The sequence below is a fragment of the Netta rufina genome, assembly GCF_964035555.1.
Source record: "Netta rufina genome assembly, chromosome: 2".
Lineage (NCBI taxonomy): Eukaryota > Metazoa > Chordata > Aves > Anseriformes > Anatidae > Netta > Netta rufina.
Genome location: NC_140124.1, coordinates 53,619,121 through 53,643,244, shown reverse-complemented (window position 1 = coordinate 53,643,244; position 24,124 = coordinate 53,619,121). Strand labels below are relative to the sequence as shown.

At 39.6% G+C, this 24,124-nt stretch overlaps 1 protein-coding gene across 2 annotated transcripts in view; it reads right to left on the bottom strand.

Annotated features, from left to right (window-relative positions):
- The window catches only part of TNS3 (tensin 3), a 248,233-nt gene extending 228,906 nt beyond the window's left edge, over positions 1-19,327 (bottom strand). For both annotated transcript variants that reach the window (XM_084281745.1, XM_084281746.1), the window contains exon 1: positions 19,032-19,327. In XM_084281745.1, the coding sequence (XP_084137871.1) occupies positions 19,032-19,118 (87 nt within the window). In that variant the 5' untranslated portion in view covers positions 19,119-19,327. The remainder of the gene's footprint in view (positions 1-19,031) is intronic.
- Between the last annotated feature and the right edge of the window lie 4,797 nt (positions 19,328-24,124).

Below are 24,124 nucleotides of genomic sequence, written 5' to 3'. Positions count from 1 at the left end.
TAAGAAAGAATGCAAAAGGATACACAGGGAAATAAGAGGCAGTGATGACTAGTTAAGGAAAGTTAAATGGATTGAATAATAGTGAAAGGAGACCAAATCATGAACATTTCATGGTAACAACTATGAAACCATGTAAGCATGTAAATATAGCTTTAAAAGAAATCTGGATTAATTAGTCCTATAATAAGGAGCAGATAGCATTTAGATGTATTTTTAAAATGCACGCTTCCTCTGAAAACTTCAAAATATTTCCCAGAAATGACTCGGTACTTAGGGAAATGTCTATGAACCAGAAGGGATGGTAGTGACCTCCAGTGGCGAAAGCAACTGTTGTTCTTATGCTTTACAGCCAGGGAAGGTACCATTATAATTGAACTTTTCAGTCTCTCCTCTTTCAGTCTCCATTACAACACTGGATGATACTAGGTACACTAACAATACAAAAAACACCTGTGCACTTCTAAATGTATACATTGGTCAGGGCCTCTAATAAAGATTGTCAGATTTTTATTGCCTTCAGGATGAGGTCAGAGCATTTGCATCTAACAGATTCTTCAGGTGATGTTCCTCAGAGCAACAAAACCCACTGCCACAGCTTTACTCAGCATGAGGGTCAGCATTTAAGTCAGCTGGCTGTACAGACAGGACACAGGGAGCAGAGGGTTACAAAAGCACACTTCAGAAGTGTTCACAGAAATGGTTACACAAACCTTCAATATGGAGGATCCAGCACATATGCACAAATTTCACATTTTGCAGACTTCATAATAAAAATCTCAGAACACAGGCCTGGAATCATAAAGAAAACATAGAAAAGGCTTTTTTAGCTAGTGTGTTTCAGAATTTGTGCTAGGATGTACTGCGCATCTGCAACTGCACATTTAATTTGTGCAGTTCGGTCTTCAGAGACATAGAGGAGAATACCAAATATTTAGTCCAAAGGCCATACATTGCAGTAAGTATTCTTATTTCCTATGTAAAATTTTATTTGTGTACTTAACCCTTTAATTTCCCACTGAAATATTCTAAGCATTTCTACTTTTTTTTTTTTTTTTGGTGTTTTAGTTTTTCAAATATACACAATAACCACATTGCTGTTTTGTTTTAGCTCAGCCAAAGCAAACGTCACCATATACTTTTGGCTTTCCAAGTAAGAATGTACACAGAATCAGTTGAACCTAGACCCTGTAATGGTCCCAAATACCCAAGACTACTTATAGCATTTTAGCAGAATTATCTATGCTCAAGCATTTTCCTTACCCAGAGATCCTTACTCAGAGGCTCAAGATTTTTACAGGGAAATAAAAATAAAAGTTCATAATCCTCTATTTTGTAACAACAGGGACTGAGAAACACATGGAATGGTAGAATATCCCAAGTTGGAAGGGACCCACAAGGATCACAGAGTCCAACACCTGACTTCACAAAGGACTACCCTAAAAATTAAACAATATGTATGATATCATTGTCCAAACACTTCCTGAACTCCAGGAGGCTTGGTGCTGTGACCACTTCCCTGGGAAGCCTGCTTCAGTACCCAAACACTCACTCAAATAAGAACCTTTTCTTACGTTCTGAGCTTCCCCTGGTGCAGCTTCATGCCATTCCCTCAGGTCCTACCGCTAGTCACCAGAAATAAATCAGCACCTCCCCCTTTGCTCCCCGTCATGAGGAAGCTGTAGAGCACGATAAGGTCAGCCCTCAGCTTGCTCTTCTCTGAACAAACCAAGTGACCTCAGATGCTCCTCACACATCTTGCCCTCTAGACCTTCCACCATCTTTGCTGCCCTAACACCTGCACTTATGGATACTTTAGTCAGCTAAAAGTTGGCCTTCAAATTTGTTCTGTAGTCAGTAGTAGCCAATCCCAACATGGGTTGAATGAAGCCTAGATTCTAAATAGACTAGAGGAATAACTTTTAGATAAATATTAAAGTAATCTAATGCATGCATATTACATGAGTTTATGAAGCTTGTGGTAGGTTCTTCTTCTTGATTTTTCATCTTTTTCTTCCTCTCCCCTTTATTCAGTGTTATCCACTGTCCCCTTAATTTCCTCAGCTACTTCTTTTATGTTTCACTTTTTCTACTTTGCAGCCCTTGCTTTCTCATCCAACTCCTGGTTGTTCCTGTTCAAGATCTCCTTTGTTCTCTCCCTTCCCTTTTCAATTTTCACATGCAAATCATTCAATCCTACTTCAGTTTCCTACTGTATCCTCTCTTTATTTCTCTATCCCAATCACTGAAGTCAAAAGAGTGATCAAGCAGCAGCTTTGTTTCACAAATGGGGTAGGAAGAAAGCAGAGGGAACGGTAGTTCAATTTCTCCTTCTCTTGGGAGATGAAAAGAGACTCAATACTGAGACTACTTGCAAAGCTACTAATCAGTATTTTGACCAGTAAAATCTCTTGCTGTACAAACCTTGTGATTCTTCACCAAAGCTCATATAGGTGCAGTTAAAGAATGCAGGATGCACTAGGTTTGTTCTCTAGCTCCTAATGCCAGAGGACTATAAGTAACCATAAAATCTGCTTCCTTGGCATCTGTAAGTGTGTAAGCCACGTTTACATATTTCCAAAATGACAGCAATCAAAATTGTGTGTTTCAGGAGTGCACTACCTTGCAGGCAGATGAGGAAGTCACAATTGAGATACTCTTCCTGTAGAAGGTCAGAAACTATAGTTTTGACAGCTGAAAAGGAAGGAATTAATTATTTTTCTCACTAAAAAAAATAAAATCAAATCTGCCACAGAAGTATGCCATTTTAAAGAAAAAGAAATCAAGAATTTATAATAAAATTAATTAGAAACTTAATGGGATTTGTTTACTCCTTCTGATTTGTGAATATATTGTAGTTCAGTGTCCTTTTTTTCCTTTTCCTCTTTTCTTAACACAAATCAACTTCTTAAAACTGGAGTATCCAACAATTGGGTAAAGGGTCCCAGTTTGAGGAAAACTTTTCTCAGGATTTCCAGAACCAGTTTCAGAGGATATCTTTTAACTTCCTGTAGCAACTCACTTGTGCATCACAACAAGCAATCTCGTAGCAAATGCGTGCGGATTGCAGCAGGTGGAGAGAAAAACTGAATAGGAGGAAGGCAGCAATGTGACTTTTTTCCTTTGTTTTTCTCTGACAAAACTGTCATGTCCAGCTGTTAGACCTAATTCAATCAAACTTTCATATTTTTTCCATGGTTATTTCCATGGCACCTGCCACTGCCACACGGTTTGGTTGGAGCAGATTATATCACATACCAAATTAGAATCACAGAATCATTAAGGTTGGAAAAGACCTCCAAGATCATCTGGTCCAACTGCCATCCTACCACCAGTATCACCCACTAAACCATGTCCCTAAGCAACATGTCCAACCTTTCCTTAAACACCCCCAGGGACAGTGACAACACTTCCTCCCCGGGTAACCAATTCCAATGCCTGACTACTCTTTCTGAGAAGAAATTTCTCCCAAATTCCAACCTGAACCTCCCCTGGTGCAACTTGATGCCATTCCCTCTAGTCCTATCACTCATTACCTGCGAGAAGAGGCTGACCCCCAGCTCCCCACACCTTCCTTTCAGGTCCTTGTAGCAATCAGTGAGGTTTATAGAATCATAAAGGTTGGAAAAAAACTAAACTTAAGCAACACCTTTCAGCGCCTTGCTCATAAGCAGCCTTTGATATGCCTTTATTTGAGCTTACAATCGCACTCATAATGACTGTTAAGGCAGCAGTCACCCCTTTTGAGACCTCACAGAGGTCCCACCCTGGCAGTCCCAGACTCATCCTGTCCAGTCCTGGTGGGCTGCAGCTAGCGGATCTGCCTGACCATGGCAAGCGGACAGCAGCAGAGCGGGCCAGGGGAGCACTCTCCGCATGGCTATGTCCTGGCCACACTGCCACCACTACCCCTACCCTGCTCACCCTTCTTGTCCATCAGCCACATGAAGAATCAGGGCATGAAGCCAACGGGCCCCCCACATTAGGCCAAAATGTGTTGCTTTTTGAAAATTACAAATAATAATGATAAAAAATAAACATTAAAAAAAAAAAGTCTAAGAAGGAACTCACTTTAATACAGTCTTCAGTGGTCCTATACCAAAAAAAGTAGGCTATAACCCAAGTGAGGAGGACAGATAAGTATTACCTGATATTACAAGTACCAGTCTAGTCAACAGGTCACACACATACAAAGAGTTCTGTTTTACCTGGTGGGGTCAGAAGATGGATAGATGGCTTCAAAATAATAATAACATTAACATAATAATAACAACGTCAAAAATAATAATAATCAGAATTTTTTAAGTAAAAAGTACTTGGATTTCAAATTCACTGAGTACCTAACACCAATACATAGCCTGTGAAGGAGTCAAAGTAAGGTTCTTCTGTAGTTTCATTTAAAAATAAGATGTAAATCCAATATCCTGATGCTGAATTTTGATATTGGAGTTTCTGATTCCTAAGTCTGGTATTCAGTATAGACATTATACACCATGCTATTTGGGATATATTATAGAACAAAAATAGATAAGCTAAATCTAAGACATGTAAGGAAGCATATTAGCTCATTGAAAAGGTCTTCCCTCACCATGAGGTGATAATCCCCTTTTGTCTCTACCAAAACCTACAATCAGTACTGCTACATTTGTCAGCCAACCTCTGCCTTTTTTCACGAAAAAAGGACTGAAATAACACAGAAAAATGACACATTATGAGGCTAAATCTGGCCCCTATAAAAAGTCCACTACTCCTTCATGGTTCTCTGAACAGAATCCTGGAACCATCAGTTTTAATTTATTTAGAAAAGCAAAAACATGACTCAGGAAAAAAAAAAAAAAGAAGTCAATAACCCACCCTATGCATAAAGCAGTGACACTTTATTACCCCTCCTTTCCTAAGTAATTTCATTTCTATAGACATTAAAAACTTATCTTCGATGGAAGTATGACATATAGTCACTAGCGTCTTGCTGAACACCCTGAACATTTCTGCAGCTCCTACACTCTGTCAAGTCAATATTAAATCTGGAAGGAATAGCTTACAACAGAGCAGGCAAAAGTAATCTGGAAGTTGAATATGGAGAGCCTTTTAAAAGTATCAGAATTATTTACACACTAAATATTTTTTCAGTAAGGATTTTTTTGGTTTGTTTTCTTAAAATGTAGCTTAAAGCAAAAACACTCCCCTTCAAATAAGAAAATGGTGTTAATATTTGGATTAAGTCAGATTTAACTATAAATTCCTCTCTGTTCCAGAATCCAATTATCCTCTCAATTAAAAGCACAGTATAAGAGGTGGGGAAAAAAAGACGCTTCTGTAATACGATTTTGAAATTTTTACCTTATATACTAGAGGGAGTCAGGTTTCTTAGCATCTAGGAGAATATGATGCACAGACCAATATGCAGCTTAAAAGCCTTGTAGAATGTGCAAGTATTTTCAGAAAAATGCTTTCAATGTACTCTGATTTTCAGAGAGTTTAGGGGCACAATATGAAAGTAATTTGAAGTGTACATTTCCCGGTGACACCAGGAATATTTTTCAGCCTTTTATTTTTTGGATTTCTTGGCAAGACTTCCTCTCTAATCCTAGCTCTCAGTTTCTGAAAACAGCCCAGACTGCCAACAGGATTTTAGAAGAGGAATGCCTTGTGGCAAGTTTTTTCTGACTTACTTCAGGAAGAACAAAATGTGCTTCTCCACTCACCATTAGTCAGAAATGGAATTTCAAAGAATTTGCAGGAATCCAGCAGCCAACAGTCCATTCATCTGTGATTTGATACTCATTCAAGTCAGGGTCACAGTTTCATACTAAAAATTCACCAGCTCTAATCTTTCTTCTCTGTAAACATTGACTGAGAACACACACTTTTGGGAGGAAGCTCCAGTTCTCATATTTGCCCCATCAATGTTTGACAGGTTAAGCTGGTTTTAGTTTAGTCACATCTGAGATATGAAGGTATTGAAAGCAAGAATTCAGTTAAGCAGCAATTTAGCTCTAAAAAGTTATGGTCATTATTAATCAAAACAATGAAAATAGCATTGGAATGCAACTGTAGTGCTACTGACAAGAATTATTGCTCCTTATTTATTTCTTGCTTTTATTTTTTCTAATAAATTATAACATATACATTCCTTAATGAACATCTACTGCATACAAAAGCAACAGAGAGAATGAATATTGTACAGAAATTATTAAATCTATTTCTTAACAGCTATCACTTTAAAGTATTTTGTAGCAAGGTTAATGATTCTTATTTTCTTTTTCTCACCATTTTTCAGCAAAAAGTTACAGCTATATTTTTAAATCCTGTAAACTAGTCTGTTACAGCTGACTATCTGAGTTGGAATTAAAAGGAGTTTAAAACAATTTAAACTAAAAATACTGTTCTCTGTTGAGTTCCATGTAATTCAGAGAACAGTTCAGGCTTGTTTCAAGTCTACTAAGCTTTCAAATGATGTTCCAATATTGATATTCTGATAAACTCAATACAGCTTCAGAACACAAGAAGAACCGAGCAATGGTGGAATCTCAGAGTTGCTTAAGGCACAACTTCTGCCCTTCAAGAAGAGCCTCTACGTGTCAAGTTGGGGGCCATCCACAATAAAACCAAGTACTTAGTTCTAGTGAATAAATTCTACATTTTGTGAATATTTAGAGTGAATTGCCTTTCAAGATATATTGCAATTGAGAAATAAGATGAAATAAGCAAAATGTATTTTTGTTTTCAAAACATGATTCTTCCATCTTTCGTTTTAGGGATGTTCAGTGCATTCATTAATCCCAGCAGATACTTTAAAAACTTGTTCCTTTTTCTGTGGAGAAAACTGCAAAGTGTCATGGTTCTATGACAAAAGGGCTATCCCATCACACTTTTTTTTTTTTGTCAGCATTCTTTTTGTCTATATGATCACATCTTGAAAGTCCTGATATATGTAAATATGTTCCTAAATGCAAGTTATTTCCAAATTAGGGCTGAGGAAAGAAAAGCCATTGCCATACTGTTCTGACATGATTCCACAACTTTTGCCTTTTGATCACTGTTTTTAAAACACCTCGACTCACAAGTTTTGTTCAATTTGAGCCAAGAGATTCTCTTCTGCTCCAAGATGTGGACACACTTGGTGCAACTAAAACTGACCACAAGTCAATAGGAAATAAGTCCTTGAAAAGCTATGGGTCAAGTGTCTCATGAACAGTTTATGAAATGCATTATTTTCTGTCAGAGTAACTGCAAACCTTAATTTCCTCCTATTTAGGCAGGTTACAACCACAGGGCCTCAGGGTAACAGGATCAGCCACCAGACTTAGCTCTGCACAGCCTCAGCCCTCCTTTAATTAGCACTGTTATTGGTGCATGGTGCTGGAAGAGCCAAGCAAAGTGCTATGTTCACTATCCTTGTTTTGATGTGCCTATAGATTTTCTTACAGTGTTTATCAAAAGCACTTATGAGCAATGTATCACTTTAGTCTGCTTAAGCACAAATGCAAAAAGTAACAGTTGCAAATACTTTCAAGAAGAGCTGAAAATAAAACCCTTTTTTGAACTGCCCACTAAAATTACAGCTGTATGAAACCCAGGTCAAAATCCCCAGGTTAAACTCTGCACTCATCTCCTTCAGTATCATCTCTTTCTCTCTCGCCTCTTTCCCAATGCCCTTCCATGTCTAGGTCCTGATGCCACTATACATATACTTAAATAAAACCCTTGGATCAATGTATTCAAAACCAGGACATGATCACTGAATATGTGCACTGAAATCCCATGAACTGACGTAACAATAAATCTAGAGAGAGACTTCATAAATCATACTTGGGAGCCTTCAAGGACAAAGACCCAAATGGTTTTAATTTCCTTTTAAGTCATGGCCATAGTTAATACCAGATTCGGCAGGAAGCAGGCATTCCATGCCTGTTGGGCTTATACGGACATGAAAAAGAGTTTATACTTGACATTTCCTTTAAAAACATAATGAAAACCTTTTGCTCTTTCAAGTCCCAAACTTGTATTAGTTTCTGAGAGTCTATTACTTTAAAAATGCATTTGTTGGCTCTGATTGCTTGGATAACTGTCAAAAAAGAATTAAGGGTAGGCTCTTCGTTAGAGTTTTGCAGCTAGATGACAGAGAAGAATGAAAAACAATAGCAAGATGCTGAACTGCACGTTTATTCTCTGCCCTCCTAAGGTCTGTTTTTGATAAATAAGAGGTCATTTATGACACCAACCTCTGATTCTTCACTGGCAGTACTCCATCAGCTAGGAGAAAGGAAAGAATATGTAGTATTTCCACACATCACCCCAATTCTCTTTTGTGTTTTTTCCCCTGTAATGTTATACACATCTGTCTACCTGGTGCCTGAACCAAACAGTCAGACAAGTATTGGTAAAAGCAGAGATCCAAAAGCAGTTTCCTCAGGTGCTTCAGTCCATTTTCTATCAGCTGTGATCTGTACCCTTGCTACATACGTAACAGAGGGCTAAAACCTCCACAGTGTATCCACAAATACATTTGGGTTAGATCAGTGCTGCAAAGGTTTGTGGATGACAGTTTTCTCCATGCAGAAGGTACAAAAAGGCCAAGGCTAGGTAGTTATGAGATGAGGATGCAGCAATTTAAACAGAGCTCTTGCAAGATCTCACAGTCAAAAAAAATAACCAACCTGGCTCCTCCACTATAAAATCTATATGGGAACAAAGAAGATACGTCTTGCTCTATAAGTGTCAAAGCTCCTTAGAAATGGCATGGCTTCATACTATGTGTAAGGCAGCATATACAAAGGCGTAAATCAACTGTTAAGAAAGCACAACCTAAGGAAATGAACAGCTAATGTGGTGTGCTCTGTCATGATCATGATTTACTTCTTTATATTGCATTACTCAAAATTAATACACCAATGGTCTAGACATGCTATCAAATACAGGTTTAAAAAAGGTTTAAAAGTAACTTGAAGTTTAAAAAGGTTTAAAAGTAACTTGAAATGTTAATAGTAACCACTGTGGATATGTGTAGACATTCACACGTACTCACACATACACAGGCAGATATGTGCTGGTTATTTGTAAAAATATTTTTAAACCTAAATTCTTGCTACAGAAACTGCTTATATTCACACCCAAGGAGTAAAAGTGCAATTAGGATTATCATTAAAACTTAACTGTCTAAGAAGTGACAGAGGCATCCTAGTTTTAGTAACTTCAAAGGGGATCTGGGACCTTAGTAACCTTTCTTAAAGCACACTGAGTACAAAATATTTTTAGAAAATGCTGTCACCTCAAGGACATACTGCTCTCCTTACATTATCAGCTGGCTCAGGTTGGAAGCCAGAAGACATTAGGACAGAGTAGGGGTTTAGCCATCTTCAGAGAGGCAGGGACCATGACCATGATGGACCTGGGCTAGTGGGAAGATCTACACACTAAGTAGAACAGGAATAACAAATCCAAGGGCTAAGAGCAGCACTTCCAGGGAGCAAAGCATGCACAAAGCAGGTCATTACATAGGATACATAAATAAACTCTGTTTTCAAAAAGCAGTTCAGAAATACCAGACTTAAAACCCCTGACCATAACTTGAAGTAACTACCCTTGCCATGTCAAGTTGTAGGGATTTGAGTCCTTACAAGAAACTGTAATGGATAGTTGATAACAGGCAGAAATCTCAAAGCTTTGAGATAAAAACACAACAGCCCAGGAGTGAATGAGAACAACTATTAGCTTCAGGTAGCTTAGGTGTCATTCAATTTTTCCTCTCCAGATCTGGAACAGCTCTGATAAAAAATAGTGGTAGTTAACTCTCTCAGATATTTCACATCTACTTTATTTGTGATAGTTGTAACAGCTATTCATTCCCTTGATCCAAAAGGGAAGACCCATAAGGCAGTGGCATTTTCTTTTAGTTGTAAATAACTTATAATAATGAAACAATAGCCAGGAACCACTTATCCGGAATGCAATATTGACATACAGTTAAAGCACAGATTACAAAGTAAGGTGGTTGTTTTTTTCTGGTTGGTTGGTTGGTTGGTTTGGTTTGGTTAAGTGCCCTTTCACCATTCCATTTATTTTATTACAGCCAAGATTTAAAAAAAATAAATAAATAAAACAAAAGTGCTGAAGAAGCGTGTTTTGACAGAGAGTGAATTATCTGCAAAATTGGAATGCAAATGACTTAAAAAGCTGATGTCTGAGATCACCATATTCTTCATCTGAGAATGAAACTCTAGGACTCTAGATGCAAGTTTTATTTTGTATATCCTACGATTTGTGAAGGCAGAAGCATTCTCAGCTATTATCACAAAATCACAGAACGATCAAAGTTAGAAGAGAGCTCTGGAGGTCAACTCATCCAACTCCCTTGCTCAAGCACAGCCACTTTGAACAGGTTGCCCAGAACCACATCCAGATAGCAAGGAGGGAGACTACACTAGCTCTCTGGGCAACCTTTTCCAGTGCTCAGTCACCTGCACACTAAATAAACATTTCCTGAGGTTCAGAGGTAACCTCTTGTGTTTCAGTTTGTGCCCACTGCCCCTTGTCCTGGCAATGGGCACCACTAAAAAGAGCTCATCTCCATCCTCTTTGCAACCTCCCTTCAGGTATTTATGGACATTGAGAAGATTCATACCTTGAGCCTCCTCTTTTCTAGGCTGAACAGTCCCAATCCTCTCAGCCTTTTTTTTTTTACAAGAGAGATGCTCCGGTCCTATCATATTGGTGGTCCTACACTGGACTCTTTCCAGAATGTCCAGGTCTCTCTTGCACTGGGGGCAAAAATGGACACACTACTTCAGTACTGAGTAGAGAAGAAGGTGAATCAACCTCTCTTGACCCACTGGTGATACTTTGTCAAATGCAGCCAACAATACTGTTAACCTTCTTAGCAACAAGCACATGTTCCTGACTCAAACACAATTTGGGATCCATGAGAACCCCCACACCATTTTCTGCCAAGCTGCTTTGCAGACAGGTGGTCACCAGCACATACTGGTGCATGAGGTTGCTCCTCCCCAGGTGCAGACTTTGTACTTCCCCTTGTTGAACTGCATGAAACTTTTGCCAGCCCATCCCTCTAGTCTTTCAGAGTCCCTCTGGATGGTGGCATGGCACTCCAGAACATCAGCCAATCCCTCTAGTTTTATCTGCAAATTTACCAAGTGTGCACTCTACCACATCATCCAGACTATTAATGAAGATCTTAAACATGACGGGACCCAGTATTGATCCCTGAGATACACTGCTAGTGACTAGCCTCCAACTAGGCTTTGCAGCACTGACCACTATTTTCTTGGTCAGCCAGTTTTTGATCTACTTCAAGTACTCCCTGAGCTAATTCTCTTCCAAACATACATCTTTCTTGCTCCAGCCTTTCCCCTGGTCCCTGAGATTCCTGAAGGCCAGTGTTGCCAGTAAAGACTGAGGCAAAGAAGGCATTCAGTACATCAGCTTTTTCCTTGTTTTGTGTAACCTGGTCCTCTATCTCATTCAAGCAATGTGCCCACATCATTTTCCCTTGACTTTTTTTTCTTCTTTTTTTGTCACCTACATACTTACAGAAGACCTTCTTTTTTTTTTTTTTTTTTGACATTCCTGACCAAATTCAATTCCATTTGTGCTTTAGCTTTCCTAACTTCCCCCTGTATGGTCAGACAATGTCTCTATATTCCTCCCATGCTATCTGCTCTTGCCTCCACCCTCTGTACGTTTCCTTTTTGTGAGTTTGGCCAGGAGCTATGTGCTCATCCACATAGGCCTCCTTGCATTTCTGCTCATTGGGATGGACCATTCTTGATCTTGGACATGCTGATCCTTGAGTATCAACCAGCTTTCTTGGGCCCCTCTTTCCTCCAAGGCCTTATCCCATAGGATTCTTCCATACAGATCTCTGAAGAGATCGAAGTCTGCTCTCCTGAAGTCCAAAGTTGTGATATTGCTTTTCACCCTCCTCCCTGCCCTCAGGATCCTTAACTCCACCATCTTATGGTCACTGCAGCTGAGGTTACCTTTGACTTTCCCATTCCCAATAAGACCGTCCTTTTTGGTGAGGATGAGATCTATCACAGCACCTCCTCTCACTGGCTCCTCTATCACTTGGAGGAAGAATTTGTCACCAACACACTCCAGGAACCTCCTGATTGCTTATGTCCTGCTATGCTGTTGCTCCAGTAGCTATAAGGGTGCAGAAAGTTCCCCAGAGGCAACATGAGTTTGTTGCTGTGTGTCTGCAGGGGGCCTCATCTGCTTGCTCTACCTGGTCAGGTGGCCTGTAGAAATCTCCTACAATAATGTCCTCCCTTTAATCCTAACATGTAAACTCTCAGTCAGTTCCTCATCTATCCCCAGGAACAGCTCCTCCCCTTCCAGATATTCCTATGTATATCCTCTATTCACAAAGAAGACAACAGCCCATCCTTCCTGAAGAGTCTGTATCCTTTCATTGCAACACCTCAGTCATAGGAGCCATCCTGTCACATCTCTGTGACCTCAATAAGGTCATAGCCCTGCAAACATACACAAATCTCTAACATTCCCCATATTGAGCGTGTTAGTGTTAGGATCATAAGAGGTACACCCCAGCATGTTGTGTTCCTAGAAGTGAGTAACTGGCACCTAGTTCAAGCACCTGAGGTTGAGACACAGTTTTCTGATCCTCCGATGGCTAAAACAAGGTCCCATTTAGCTCTATCGAAATCAGTTGTTGCCTTGGCAAACTTAGACCAAGAAAATATTTCTGAATAAAGAAGATAAGCAAAGGCAATTGATAGAAAATTTCATTGAGAGATCCAACTACTGGAAGAAACAAAACAAAAAGAAGTCTAAGTTCCAGTATTCACTAAAGAACCATTTTTTTTATTTTTCATGTGTTAATGCATGAAAAATCAGGGTTAAATATGTGCAAAAATCTATACCAGGATACATCACAGATAGTTTCACACCCAAGTATCATGGGAACAAGCAGACAAAGTAGGGGAAAAATGAGGGCAGTTGGTGAAAAAGCTGTTTTTGTAAGGACAGTTGAGAGAATGCAACGATGCAAAAGGAAATATCTAGTAGTTATATCATGGGAGGAATATATAAGAGGTCATAATGACAGGTATTATTATGCTGGTTTGTCCCCCCACCCAGGGGGTGCTGGAATGTAGTTCTATGATGACCAGCACCAAGGGGATTAATGAGTAATGAATCCTACACATTCCTAAACTTTAATTGAGCCAAATAGTTAAATAATCTTTAAAACTTATTAAAAAAAAAAAAAAAAATCATATGAGCATTTTATTGTATAAGAACAGGTTTAGAAATTGTTTAATGTTCAAGCGCTTTGTTGAATTAAGAACTCTGCTGCCAGAGCTAGTACACTCGACCACGGCAGAATCATCAGAGATGGCTCCTTAACCTCTTATCTATGAAAAAAGCAGAGAGAAGAAGGAGAGGAAACGCTGTTAATGTTTTACGTTTTCATGAGAGAGGATGGAACTGGTCCGGCACCAGTGGTACTCAAAAATTTATTAAAATCAGCAGGAGCTCTTTCTACTGTTGGAACCTGCACCAGGCCTGAGGAAAGGAAGAAGGACCAGGTGGAATGAAGAAGAAAAAGGAAAAGGAGTATGAATCTCATTCCACATACCATAAAAGAACTGACATGTTTTGAATAACAATTATGATACTTTAACCATTGCTTTGGGTTATTACACAATTCCATCACTGTTATGCATTTTTAACTGAAAGTCTTGTGCAAATAAGCTACTTAATGAAGTGGTGAGGTGACAGAAAGTATTTAACCTCTCTGCTTTTAACCAGCTAGATTTGAAGCAGATTGCACCTACTTATAATCTACACATTAATTTCTCCCTCACTGTTCTCTTTGAGACTTTTATTCTATCAGAATTATGGATATTCAAAGGCTGTCCAAGACCTAGGAAACCTGTTTATTAAAATAGCCCGCAGTACTGACAATGAGTTCTCTTTTAGAAGGATAAAATTTAGCATACATAGTCTGTGGGAAGTAACAATTCTGAAACTATAAAGCTGCAGCCATGCTCAAGCTAACCTACAAGCTCTAAGATAAATAAATAGATAAATGTTTTCTACTGTAAGCTTCATGGGAGAATTGTTCATCTTATGGTACATCAGTTGAGGGCATAACTGAGCAATTTGGGAAACTTTATCTTTTCTACTATTCACATAATAGCCTTCTAGAAGGAAAAAGTGGTTTAAGTTCTTCTTTATTTATCAGTTCCTCTAAGCAACTATTTTGTTAAGTTTTAAAGATGCCTTTTTTTTCCCCTAAAAAACCTTTATTGCCCTCCTGCTGAAAATCACTATAAAACTGGATTGAAGTGACTGAAAACTATCTAGCTCATTTTCCAGATGACATCTCACAGCTGTCAAACAGAAGGCACGATACTGAAGTGAAGATGTAATTGCTTCCAGTAACAGACATTACAGTTCAGCATAACTTCACCTGTCTGAGACCACCTGGTAAACTCACTGATACAGCAATTAAAATTGCTCAATGTTTTTGAAATCCATTTTGTTTTCCCCTTTCTGGGTCATAAATATATATATATATATATATATATATATATATATATATATATATGATGATAGACAACTTGCATTGAAAGAACCAGCCATTGTGTTGAAAAAACTTGAAGCTAATTTCAGTCCCTACTGTTACATAGTCTGAATCAGGGAAGTTCTCATCTTCTCCAAGATTCTCATGTACTTAAAAATGTTTGCAACAGAGACACCATTATATGAATTAACCTAAGTGGCATGCAACCTGCACAGAAGATCTAACATTGACAAAAAATATATTCTTAAGGATTCTTGTTTTATTCTTGACTTTTCTGTTGCATAAGAACATAAGAAAATGATGCTAAAGACATGTGAGCTTGTGAGCACTTTGGGTCCATGCTGTTATTTGCTCAGTGTTCAATCCAAAACTATTTAAAATATTTCTTCCTGGGAAGAACTAGTCTTCATGCTATTCTTCAGATCTGTACAAATAAGTATTTAATAGCAGAAGCCAGAAAACTGCTGGGAGAAGATGGACTGTTAATCTGTGTAATACTGGTGACTACACTAAGTAGTGTAGCATCCTCATATTTGCATAATTTCACCCAGACAGAGATATTAAGATAAAATATGGAAGCCTACTGTACAGATAGGATAATATGGAAAACAGATGGTCTGAATGGATTTCCTTACTTTGCACAAGTGCCTTGATTTTGATGGTGACAGAGTTAAATTTCTTCTTAAAGGCTTATAATGATGTTGTGTTCTGGACTTTTTTTTTTTTTTTAATAAAATGGTACTGATAATATGCAGATGTTTTATTTGTTGCTGAGCAGTGCTTGCACAGAGTCAAGGACTTTTCTGCTTCTCATGCTACCATGCCAGCAACGAGGCTGGCACAAGATTGCACAAGAAGCTAGGAGGGGACAACTGACCCAAACCGACCAAAGGGAAATTCCATACCATACAACATCATGCTCAGCAATAAAAGCTGAGGTAAAGAAGAAGGAGAGGGGAAACTCTTTGAGTGATGGTGTTTGCCTTCCCAAGAAACCATGTTCCAGTTGGAAATGGCTGAATATCTGCCTGCTGGTGGAAACCAACAAATGAACTCCTTCTTTTGCTTTGCTTGCATGTACAACTTTGGCTTTATCTAGTAAGCTGTCTTCATCTTAACCCACAAGTTCCCTTTTACCTGTCTAATTGTCTCCCCAGTCCCATCTGGGGAGAGCAAGAAAGCAGCTGTGTGATGTGTAGCTGCTTAGGAGGGTTAAACCACAATGAATGGAAATTCATTACTTAAAAAGTAATATGCTTCAGTGGAGAAGCACTAGGCTGAGAATCAGGAAACCTTAAGTCTTTTATGTTGCTTGCTGAGTAACTCTGAACAAGTCACCTTACTTCACTTTGCACTTCAGTTTTCACTGTTGTTTGTTAATACTAGATAGCAAGACTGATGCACTTTATAAAAAAAAAAAAAAAAAAAAAAAAGAGAAAGAGAGAGAGAGAGAAAACAGCAATGTAAAACACAGGCGTTCTGTACTGTAAAATGTTATAAGCTGTAAAAACACCAGTCCTTTAGTTGAAATGATCAGAAACTATGCAAACAAGTATCTATCTATCACACTCAACATCCCAAAAGCATGCCAAAAGTTGCTGCTCTGAAGTCTAACCTCACCAATGTCCCCAGGATTATACACAAGAAAAAATAAATTCAAAGATGCGGTTCAAAAGCAGAGATTAAGATAATGCATTTTCAGGTAACACTGGGATTTGCTCAGGAAGTATTGCCTAAAGAAACTGAGTTGGGGTGAATGCTGACATTCAGTCCTAACTCCAGTCCAGAAAGAACTGGGAATTCCATAGTTACTGTCACAGCAGCCCCTCACAAGAAGCTGACTAACCTCCCAAAAAGAAGACCTAACCAAAAGATATCATCTCAAACCTGTGGTATTAGTGCCAATTTTAGGTTAGCTTAATTTGATTTCAAGAGGAAAAAAATGCTTGTCCTGTATAATCATACTAGAAAAATCTATACCTCCTTCAAAAATACAAAGCAAACAAACAAGCACTTTCGAAAACAAAGTCATGAAGTCAAATTTATGTTATTTTCCCCTCAAATTGCATTAAGACTTCTTGGCATATTCTGAGGCAGTAAGCCTAATATCACAATTATTTCAACCACCCATCAGTAGGAAATCAGATAGCCTGTTGTATAATTAAATATCTTTGTGTTGGAAGACATCAAGAGAAATTCAGTAACATGGAAACATCATATTTTAAGCTGTTGTTTGTTGACTCCTTTTTCATGTTCCAGATGTAAAATAGAGCCAGTGATGTTAATACATCCTTCCCATATGTTTTCTGTTCCATAATAGGAACATAAATTGGAGCCTATGCCAGCTTTGTAGGCTACTCCATCATTTGAATTCATTTTATAATCAATCTTTTGAGAATTATTGGCTCAGCTTCCCCTATAATTCATACTAATTTTCGAATGATGAAATGTAATTGTTTTCAGAGGGGAAACACTTGATTTATGCTGATATATGAGAAAAGAATGCACACCATCTATTTAATTCAACTCAGTATTTTATTTAAATCTAATGTCTCTCTCCTCCTCCCAGCCTACCTACCTACCAACACCCATAACCTCCTAAAAATGGGTATCCCTATTGTCTGGTGCTAAGGAAAGTAAAACATCCTGATATCTAATCTAAATCTACCCTCTATTAGTTTGAAACCATTACCTCTTGTCACTGCACTCCCTGATAAACAGTCCCTTCCCATCTTTGCTGTAGGTCCCTTTTAAGAACTGGGAGGCCACTGCATGCTCTCCCTGGAACCTTCTCTTCTCTAGGCTAAATAACCTCAACTTTCTCAGCCTGTCTTCATAGGTGAGGTTCTCTAGCCCTTCAGTCATCCTCATGGCCAACCTCTGGACCTGCTCTAACGGTTCTATGTCCTTCTTATGCTACAGGCCTCAGAGTTGAGCACAGTACTTCAGGTGGGATGTCACGAGAGCAGACAATCCTGGAATCCTGGTCCTAGCTGAGTGACAAATTAGTAATGTTCCTTCTAGCAAAGAATATTGCATGAAAATCCTAAAAAAAAAAAAAAAAGTCACTGATTTTTCTCCACATGACAATATTATGATTTTTAGGTTTAATATTAGGTTGGTAAGATCACAGTGTAATGGTTCTTTATCAAGAGATCACTAGAGATCATTGGATATGCTTTCAAATGGAATAAAGTTCCTTCTTCTAATTCTAATTGAAGGCAAAGAATACAGCCCTTTAAAAAGTCACTTGACTGGAACTGAATTCTAGCCATCTTACACCTCAGAGGAAAGCAATTCTGGCAGGAAAACACCAATATTTCCTTAGCAGCTTTTTATAATAAAATTGTTATTTGACGATCCTTGGTTTGAAACGTCAGACGAAAGAATGATGGAGATAGTTTCACAGAGCGTACAAGAAATAGTCAAAGGGGAACTGAAACCAGTAAATTATTTAATGCATGTATTCACACTTTACCATGTGTGTGGTATATTATTCATGAATTTCTGAAAAACTAATCCTAAAGCATTTCAACATGGTATGTTTTCAAAAGGGAATTGAAATGAGAGAAGATACTTAAGCATGTGAGAGGGAGACTACTATAGTATGCAGAGCCCAGTTAGCAAAAACATTGGAACATATGCTTAAAATTAAGTTAAATCTGTTGCTGAATTGATTTTTTTTAGAGGTAACTCAGAAGGAAATGCGTCAAACTTCAAAGGTCCGGAGGTTTGCTTAATAAACCAGAAATAGAGATGCCTGAATGCGCCTCTGGAATGAGTTGTGCGGTACTGAGACTCTCGGATAGTGCTCTACAGAGATTTCTGGTACTTTCAATTTGCAGTTGTGCCTGAGAGGCTACTATTTTGGCAGCTTCTCTGGTTTTGCCGAGTTATAAAATCAAAAGTAGCCTGTGACTTCAGATCAAATGGGTTTTAAACCAAAATTATTTAAAGTTGATTGAACTTTTCGTACCCATGAAAAGCTGGTACACGTTCTTCAGGATCATCAACCCATCCTCAATTTTGGACTTATCTTTTCCATAACTGCCCCAAAACGCCATTTAAGTGCACATTCCAGGACGATAGTGAACATTTACATCAGCGTGAACGCGAGCGCTTCCTCCGGTGTCACCAAGCGGCCGGTATCGCGACAGAGCAGCACTGCCGGACCAAGCTCTGCACGCTCAGTACCCGCTCCCAAACCACAAGGGCCACCAAGATGCTGCGTGCGCTCACCCAGGTGACTGCTACCACCCAAGTTACCCACCACCAGCGCCGGGAGGTGCGGAGCAGCCTCGGGCCGGCTCCCAGGGGCCAGCCCCGGAGCCCCGCGGCGGTGGCAGCCGCCTTCCCCCGGCCCCTCGAGCACGGCGCGGGGCGGGGGGGGGGGGGGGGGGACTGCAAAACCCGTCCCGATGCCCCCTCTCCTCGCAGCGGCCAGGAAGCAAACCCCGCGTACCTTCACCATCGTCTCGGCCTCTTGTGGGGGCGGTGGGCGGCGGGGCAGCGCGCTCCCTCGGCACGGCAGGCTCGCCCGGCCGCCCATGGGGCGCCCCCGCCGCCGCTCCTCGGCCGCCGGGCCCCTGCCCTGCGCTAACTTCGGGCTCCTCGCCCTCCGCCGGGAGCCATCCCCCCCCCCGGCACCTGCTCGGCCGGCAGCTGGGTGTGCTGAGCCGGGTTGGCTGAGCCCGCTTTTTCCCCTCGGAGCTGCTCGCGGAGGTCCTTCCCTGCCTGCTTCCCCTTTTGTTGCCGGGCTCTAGGCTGACCACACCGTGCCCCCTCCGAGGCCAGGGGAGCAAATCAGAGCCGGTGCTGGCTGGAGCTGCGTCTCCAGCTGGGGAAACAGACTTCCCTTGCCTGGTGGGAGGGTTTTTTTGGATCACTGAGTGGTATGGATACAATAACAAAGAAACTAATAACTCACGAAACAGACTGTTTAAGAGGGTGCGCCGTCTTTGTGAAGGAGAAAAGCGAACTTTCCAGCAATCTGTCACCAAGGCAAAGCTGATAGTGCCGAAGTAACTTGAGAGTGAAAAATAGGTATTTAAAGTCGACACCAAGAACGACTTAGAAAACAGAATTGCAGAAGGGGAGAACCTACAACAACGTCCCTCTTCTTTGTGTAATCTGCCTGCCAGCTAATTAATTAATTATTTCCTTTTAGTTTTTAACTAAAAAACTTATTTTTCCTGACTGCAAAAGGGTGCGTACTGCTAACAGGGCAGAAAGGATAACCAACGATAACCATGGGATGGAAACGCAGCACTGTAAGCTTAGAGATAGGTGCTCTCTTCCATCTTTGCCATAGACATTTGATATTCTGTGTAATATAAGTTTGCAGAAGCGTGCTGTAATTTTGCACATTTTAATTCTCAGATCTCCAGCTACAGAAGAGACTGCTGCATTGTCAACAATGCTGAGAATCTGTAGCTCCCACCAGGACCTAAGGGTGTAACTCTGGATAACTCTTGCTACTGTAATTATGGATTGTGGGCAAAACTTTCATCTGTGTTCTCTATGGGTTTCTAAGTTTACCCCTCTGGAAAAAAAAAAAAAAAAAAAAAAAAAAAAAGACCAAGTATAAGTCAGTGCTTCCTTGCTTCTCAGGGGTCCTGAGAAGTTCAAACCACATTTGCCTGATTCTCATGCTGTAAAAAGATGTCTGCAACAAAACAGCAGTGAGAGTTCAATATCTATTTCCATACATTTGAATTTCAGCCGCAGAATCTTAAAATAGATTTGGAGGAACTGGGTCGATCAGTTTTGCTTTTTTCTCAAGGAGTAAAAGAGATAAGAAGTCATTTTAAACATTTATGTGGCGATAACATCTGGCATGTTAGTCAAAACTATTTTATACAGATAAAAAGGAAAATAAATTATTTTTAACTCTATTTTTATTTGTTTCTTCATCTTGGTTGTTCTGAGTACTTGGCCCCCGTTATGCAAAGCACTCTACTGATAGAGAGAGACTTAAGTCATTTTACTTCATAAAATGTGTTGCTCTTCTGCATGAAGGAAATGAAGGAAATCAAGTATATGCTTTCTAGTCTACACGGGGTCATTTCTAGGGTGTCAGCTCATTTTCACTGTATAAATCTTCTCGTGTTGTTCTGTTGTCCATCCTCCCCCCTGCCTCCAATTGCTTAAACTCTGTGTTCAAAGAGCCTGAATGCAGAAATGGGTAAGTTCTGGAGGGCAAGGAATAGATTAGGGGAGAAAAGGTCACTGCACAGGAAGAGCTATTCTTAGATAACTTGAAGGTCTGATGTTCTCATATATGTTTTTCATTGAGAAGTCATTGTGAATGATGAGCTGTATTTGAAACATCCCAAACTGGCTGGTCATTATATGGGAAAGTGTATGTGTAGGTGACTTTTACAACCTAGTCAAAAGCAACCTCATCAAACTAGCAGTTGTACTGGCTTACCCGCTCCAAGGGAAGTTCATCCTGTGTTCATTGACTGATCCACAAATAAAAGGTTGGAAGAACTTAATTCAGTATTGTTAGTTTGACAGTATAGTAATAACTATTTGTAGGTCTGAAATCCCTCAGGAGAAAGTAAATGTTATACATCTGGAAATGCTAACCTCTTCTGAAAGAATTTTCACTGCTTTACCTTAATGGAATTGTCACTTCCATTGCTTTAGTGCTTCAACCCTATTTTTAATTACTGACGTCTTGCAAAGCTTAGCTAGTCAAGCCAGTGCTTCGCATGTCTCTTCTGCTTGTTTTGATTTAAAATAAACAAATAAACAAAAAACAGTACATTTTTGCTCAAAATCAAAGTGGAATCAAGTATCTAGTTTGTCCAAGCATTAGAAGGGGACAAGGTCATGCTTTCTGGTAGATAACATTAAGCTTATGGCTGTCTTGACTAGTGCCACCATCTCCTTTTGCACAAAGGTTCTTCAACTGCAGCTGTACAGCTTGTCAGCTAATCTGGCACAGAGTTTTATTACACTTTATTTAACAGGGATACCAAACATCACTGTGGAACTCAAATAACAAGCTCCCTTCTGGATTAGTCCTTAACTCTGACACCCATGTACAAAAATATTCTGTGGTTATTTCTTTCTTCATGATTAGAAGGAAATTTGTTCCACAAGATGGTGACCCTGTCCTTGACGTGTGAACATTCTCAATTTCCATTAATTGGAGTTCAATGAGCTCATTATCACAAACCAGAACCAGTGCAAGAAAAGGGTGTGGTTTTAAATAATATAGTAAATATGGTTTTATTTAAAGGAGTGGTAGGCGAGTATTAATGACCCATCATTTTTTGACTAAATGTGAAAGAAAGAAAAATTTTCCTTAAATGTTCAGTCCCACACCTTCTTCCATAATTGTTAGCAGTTAGAAAAGATAGGCTTCAGTCTTGTCACAAGCAAAACTAGAGAGAAGTTGGAGAGGAGTGTGGAGAAAGAAATAACAATAAGAATGCACAGACATGTAGTGGATTCAAATTAACCAAGTAACTCCAGCTGAGACATAGGTCACTTCATAATGACCACAGCCTGAGGCAAAGCTAACATCAAGTCTGCCATCAGCTCTCTGGGAAACGCACCAGTCTGGAGTCATTAATGAAATTATAGCCAGTTATTCAGCGCTAGAGGAATTAGTTAGGTAATATGAGCATTCTCCTTATAGCGACATTATTTTTACTGAGCAATGTAAAAATGGCATTAATTTCATGACCCTGCTTCTATGTTGGAACATCAACAGAGAAAAATGGATTACAAAGCAGTTATTCAAAATTCCTTGAAGAGCCCAGGGAATTTTTAGCATTGTTGCACTGGAAACATGAGCAGCTCCTGCACACATTGTCAGGGTTGTACAGTTCTCAGCCTTCTGCTCTTCAAATGTTTAGCTTCCCTCTGTACTGAATGGTTTTGTTGTTCCAGTGTATGGCTGCCAAAAGATTCCCATTAGCCTTAGCAGTATGCGTTAAGGGACTGTATCTTGTTTTTCAGATTATCTGGACATAAAATATATATATATGTTTTCAGAAGAAAAATGGGAACCATTTCATTTTGCTAGGGCTGATAAAAAATAAGTATTAAGTACGAGAGATCAATCAATGACAGCTTTGAACAGAGCTCAATCAACAATATTTTGTGAGAGCACTAATATATTGCATGTAATGCATAGTGCCTTAAATGGCACAGTCTAAAAGCCAAGCAAAAATTAGAAGAAATGAGCTCTTCTATAACTCTTCACATTTTTCAAAATCTACACAAACAGTACTGCTTGTCAGGAAACAGTATTGTAGGTAGTATCCAGTTCTAAAGACTGAAGAAGCTAAATAGTCTCTTCTCTAGAAGGCAAAATGGTACCTTAGATATGCTGAGCAGTACCTAGACCCTCTGACACCAGTGGCATGACAGAGATCATAGAATCAAAGAATGGTTTGGGTTGGAAGGAATCATCTAATTCCAACCCCCCTGCCATGGGCAGGGACACCTCCCACAAGGCCAGGTTGCTCAAAACCCCGTCCAGACTGGCCTTAAACACTTCCAGGGATGGGGCATCCACAGCTGCTCTGGCACTGTTCTGGTGTCTCAGCACACCCTGAGTGAAGAATTTCTTTGGAATATCTAATCTAAATCTAACCATCTTTAGTTTAAAACAATTAGTTGTTTTCTCTGATAAAGAGTTCCTCTCCAGCTTTTCTGTAGACCACTTTAAGTGCCAGAAGGCCACTTACAAGGTCTACCTGGAGCCTTCTTTTCCCCATGTTGAATAACCCCAACTCCCTCAGCATGTCTTTGTAGGAGAGGTGCTCCAGCCCTCTGATCATCCTCATGGCCCTCCTCTGGACTCACTCTAATAGGTCCATGTCCTTCTTATATTGAGGACCTCAGAGCTGAACACAGTACTTCAGGTACTGAAAATTCAGTGATGTGACACACAAGCTCCAAATCTGATAGCTGTGTGTGAGCAGCACCAGTGCTAATAATTTTCCAGAATGTTTCTTTTTCATTATTTTTTATTATTTTTTTATTTTTTCCTGGGAAGGAATATAAGCATGCAGTTGAGGGAAAATCAGGTTTGTCACGTTTAATATTTCCAGACTCAGTGCAATAATCTTTTAATACTCACTTTTCACAGAACCACAGTGTGGCTGAGGTTGGAGGGGACCTCTGGAAGTCATCTGGTCCAACCCCTCCACCTTGCTCAACCAGGGCCACCTGTAGCCACTTGCCTAAGGTCATTTCCAGTCACCTTTTGAATAGCTCCAAGGAGGAAGATGCCACAACTTCTTCAGACAACTTGTGCCAGTGCTCATTTTCACAGAAAAAAAAAAAAAAAAAAAAAAAAAGTTTCCTGATGCTCAGAGCATACCTCCTGTATTCCAGTTTGTGCCCATTGTCTCTTCTCCTTTCATCAGTTTCTACTGAAATGAGCCTGGCTCTGTCTTCTTTGCACACTGACATCAGTTATTTGTATATATTGACAAGTCCCCCCCTTAAGCATTCTCTTCTTGAGGCTAAATAGTACCAGTTCTCTCAGTCTTTCATCTTGTGTGAAATGCTTCAGTCTTCTCATCATCA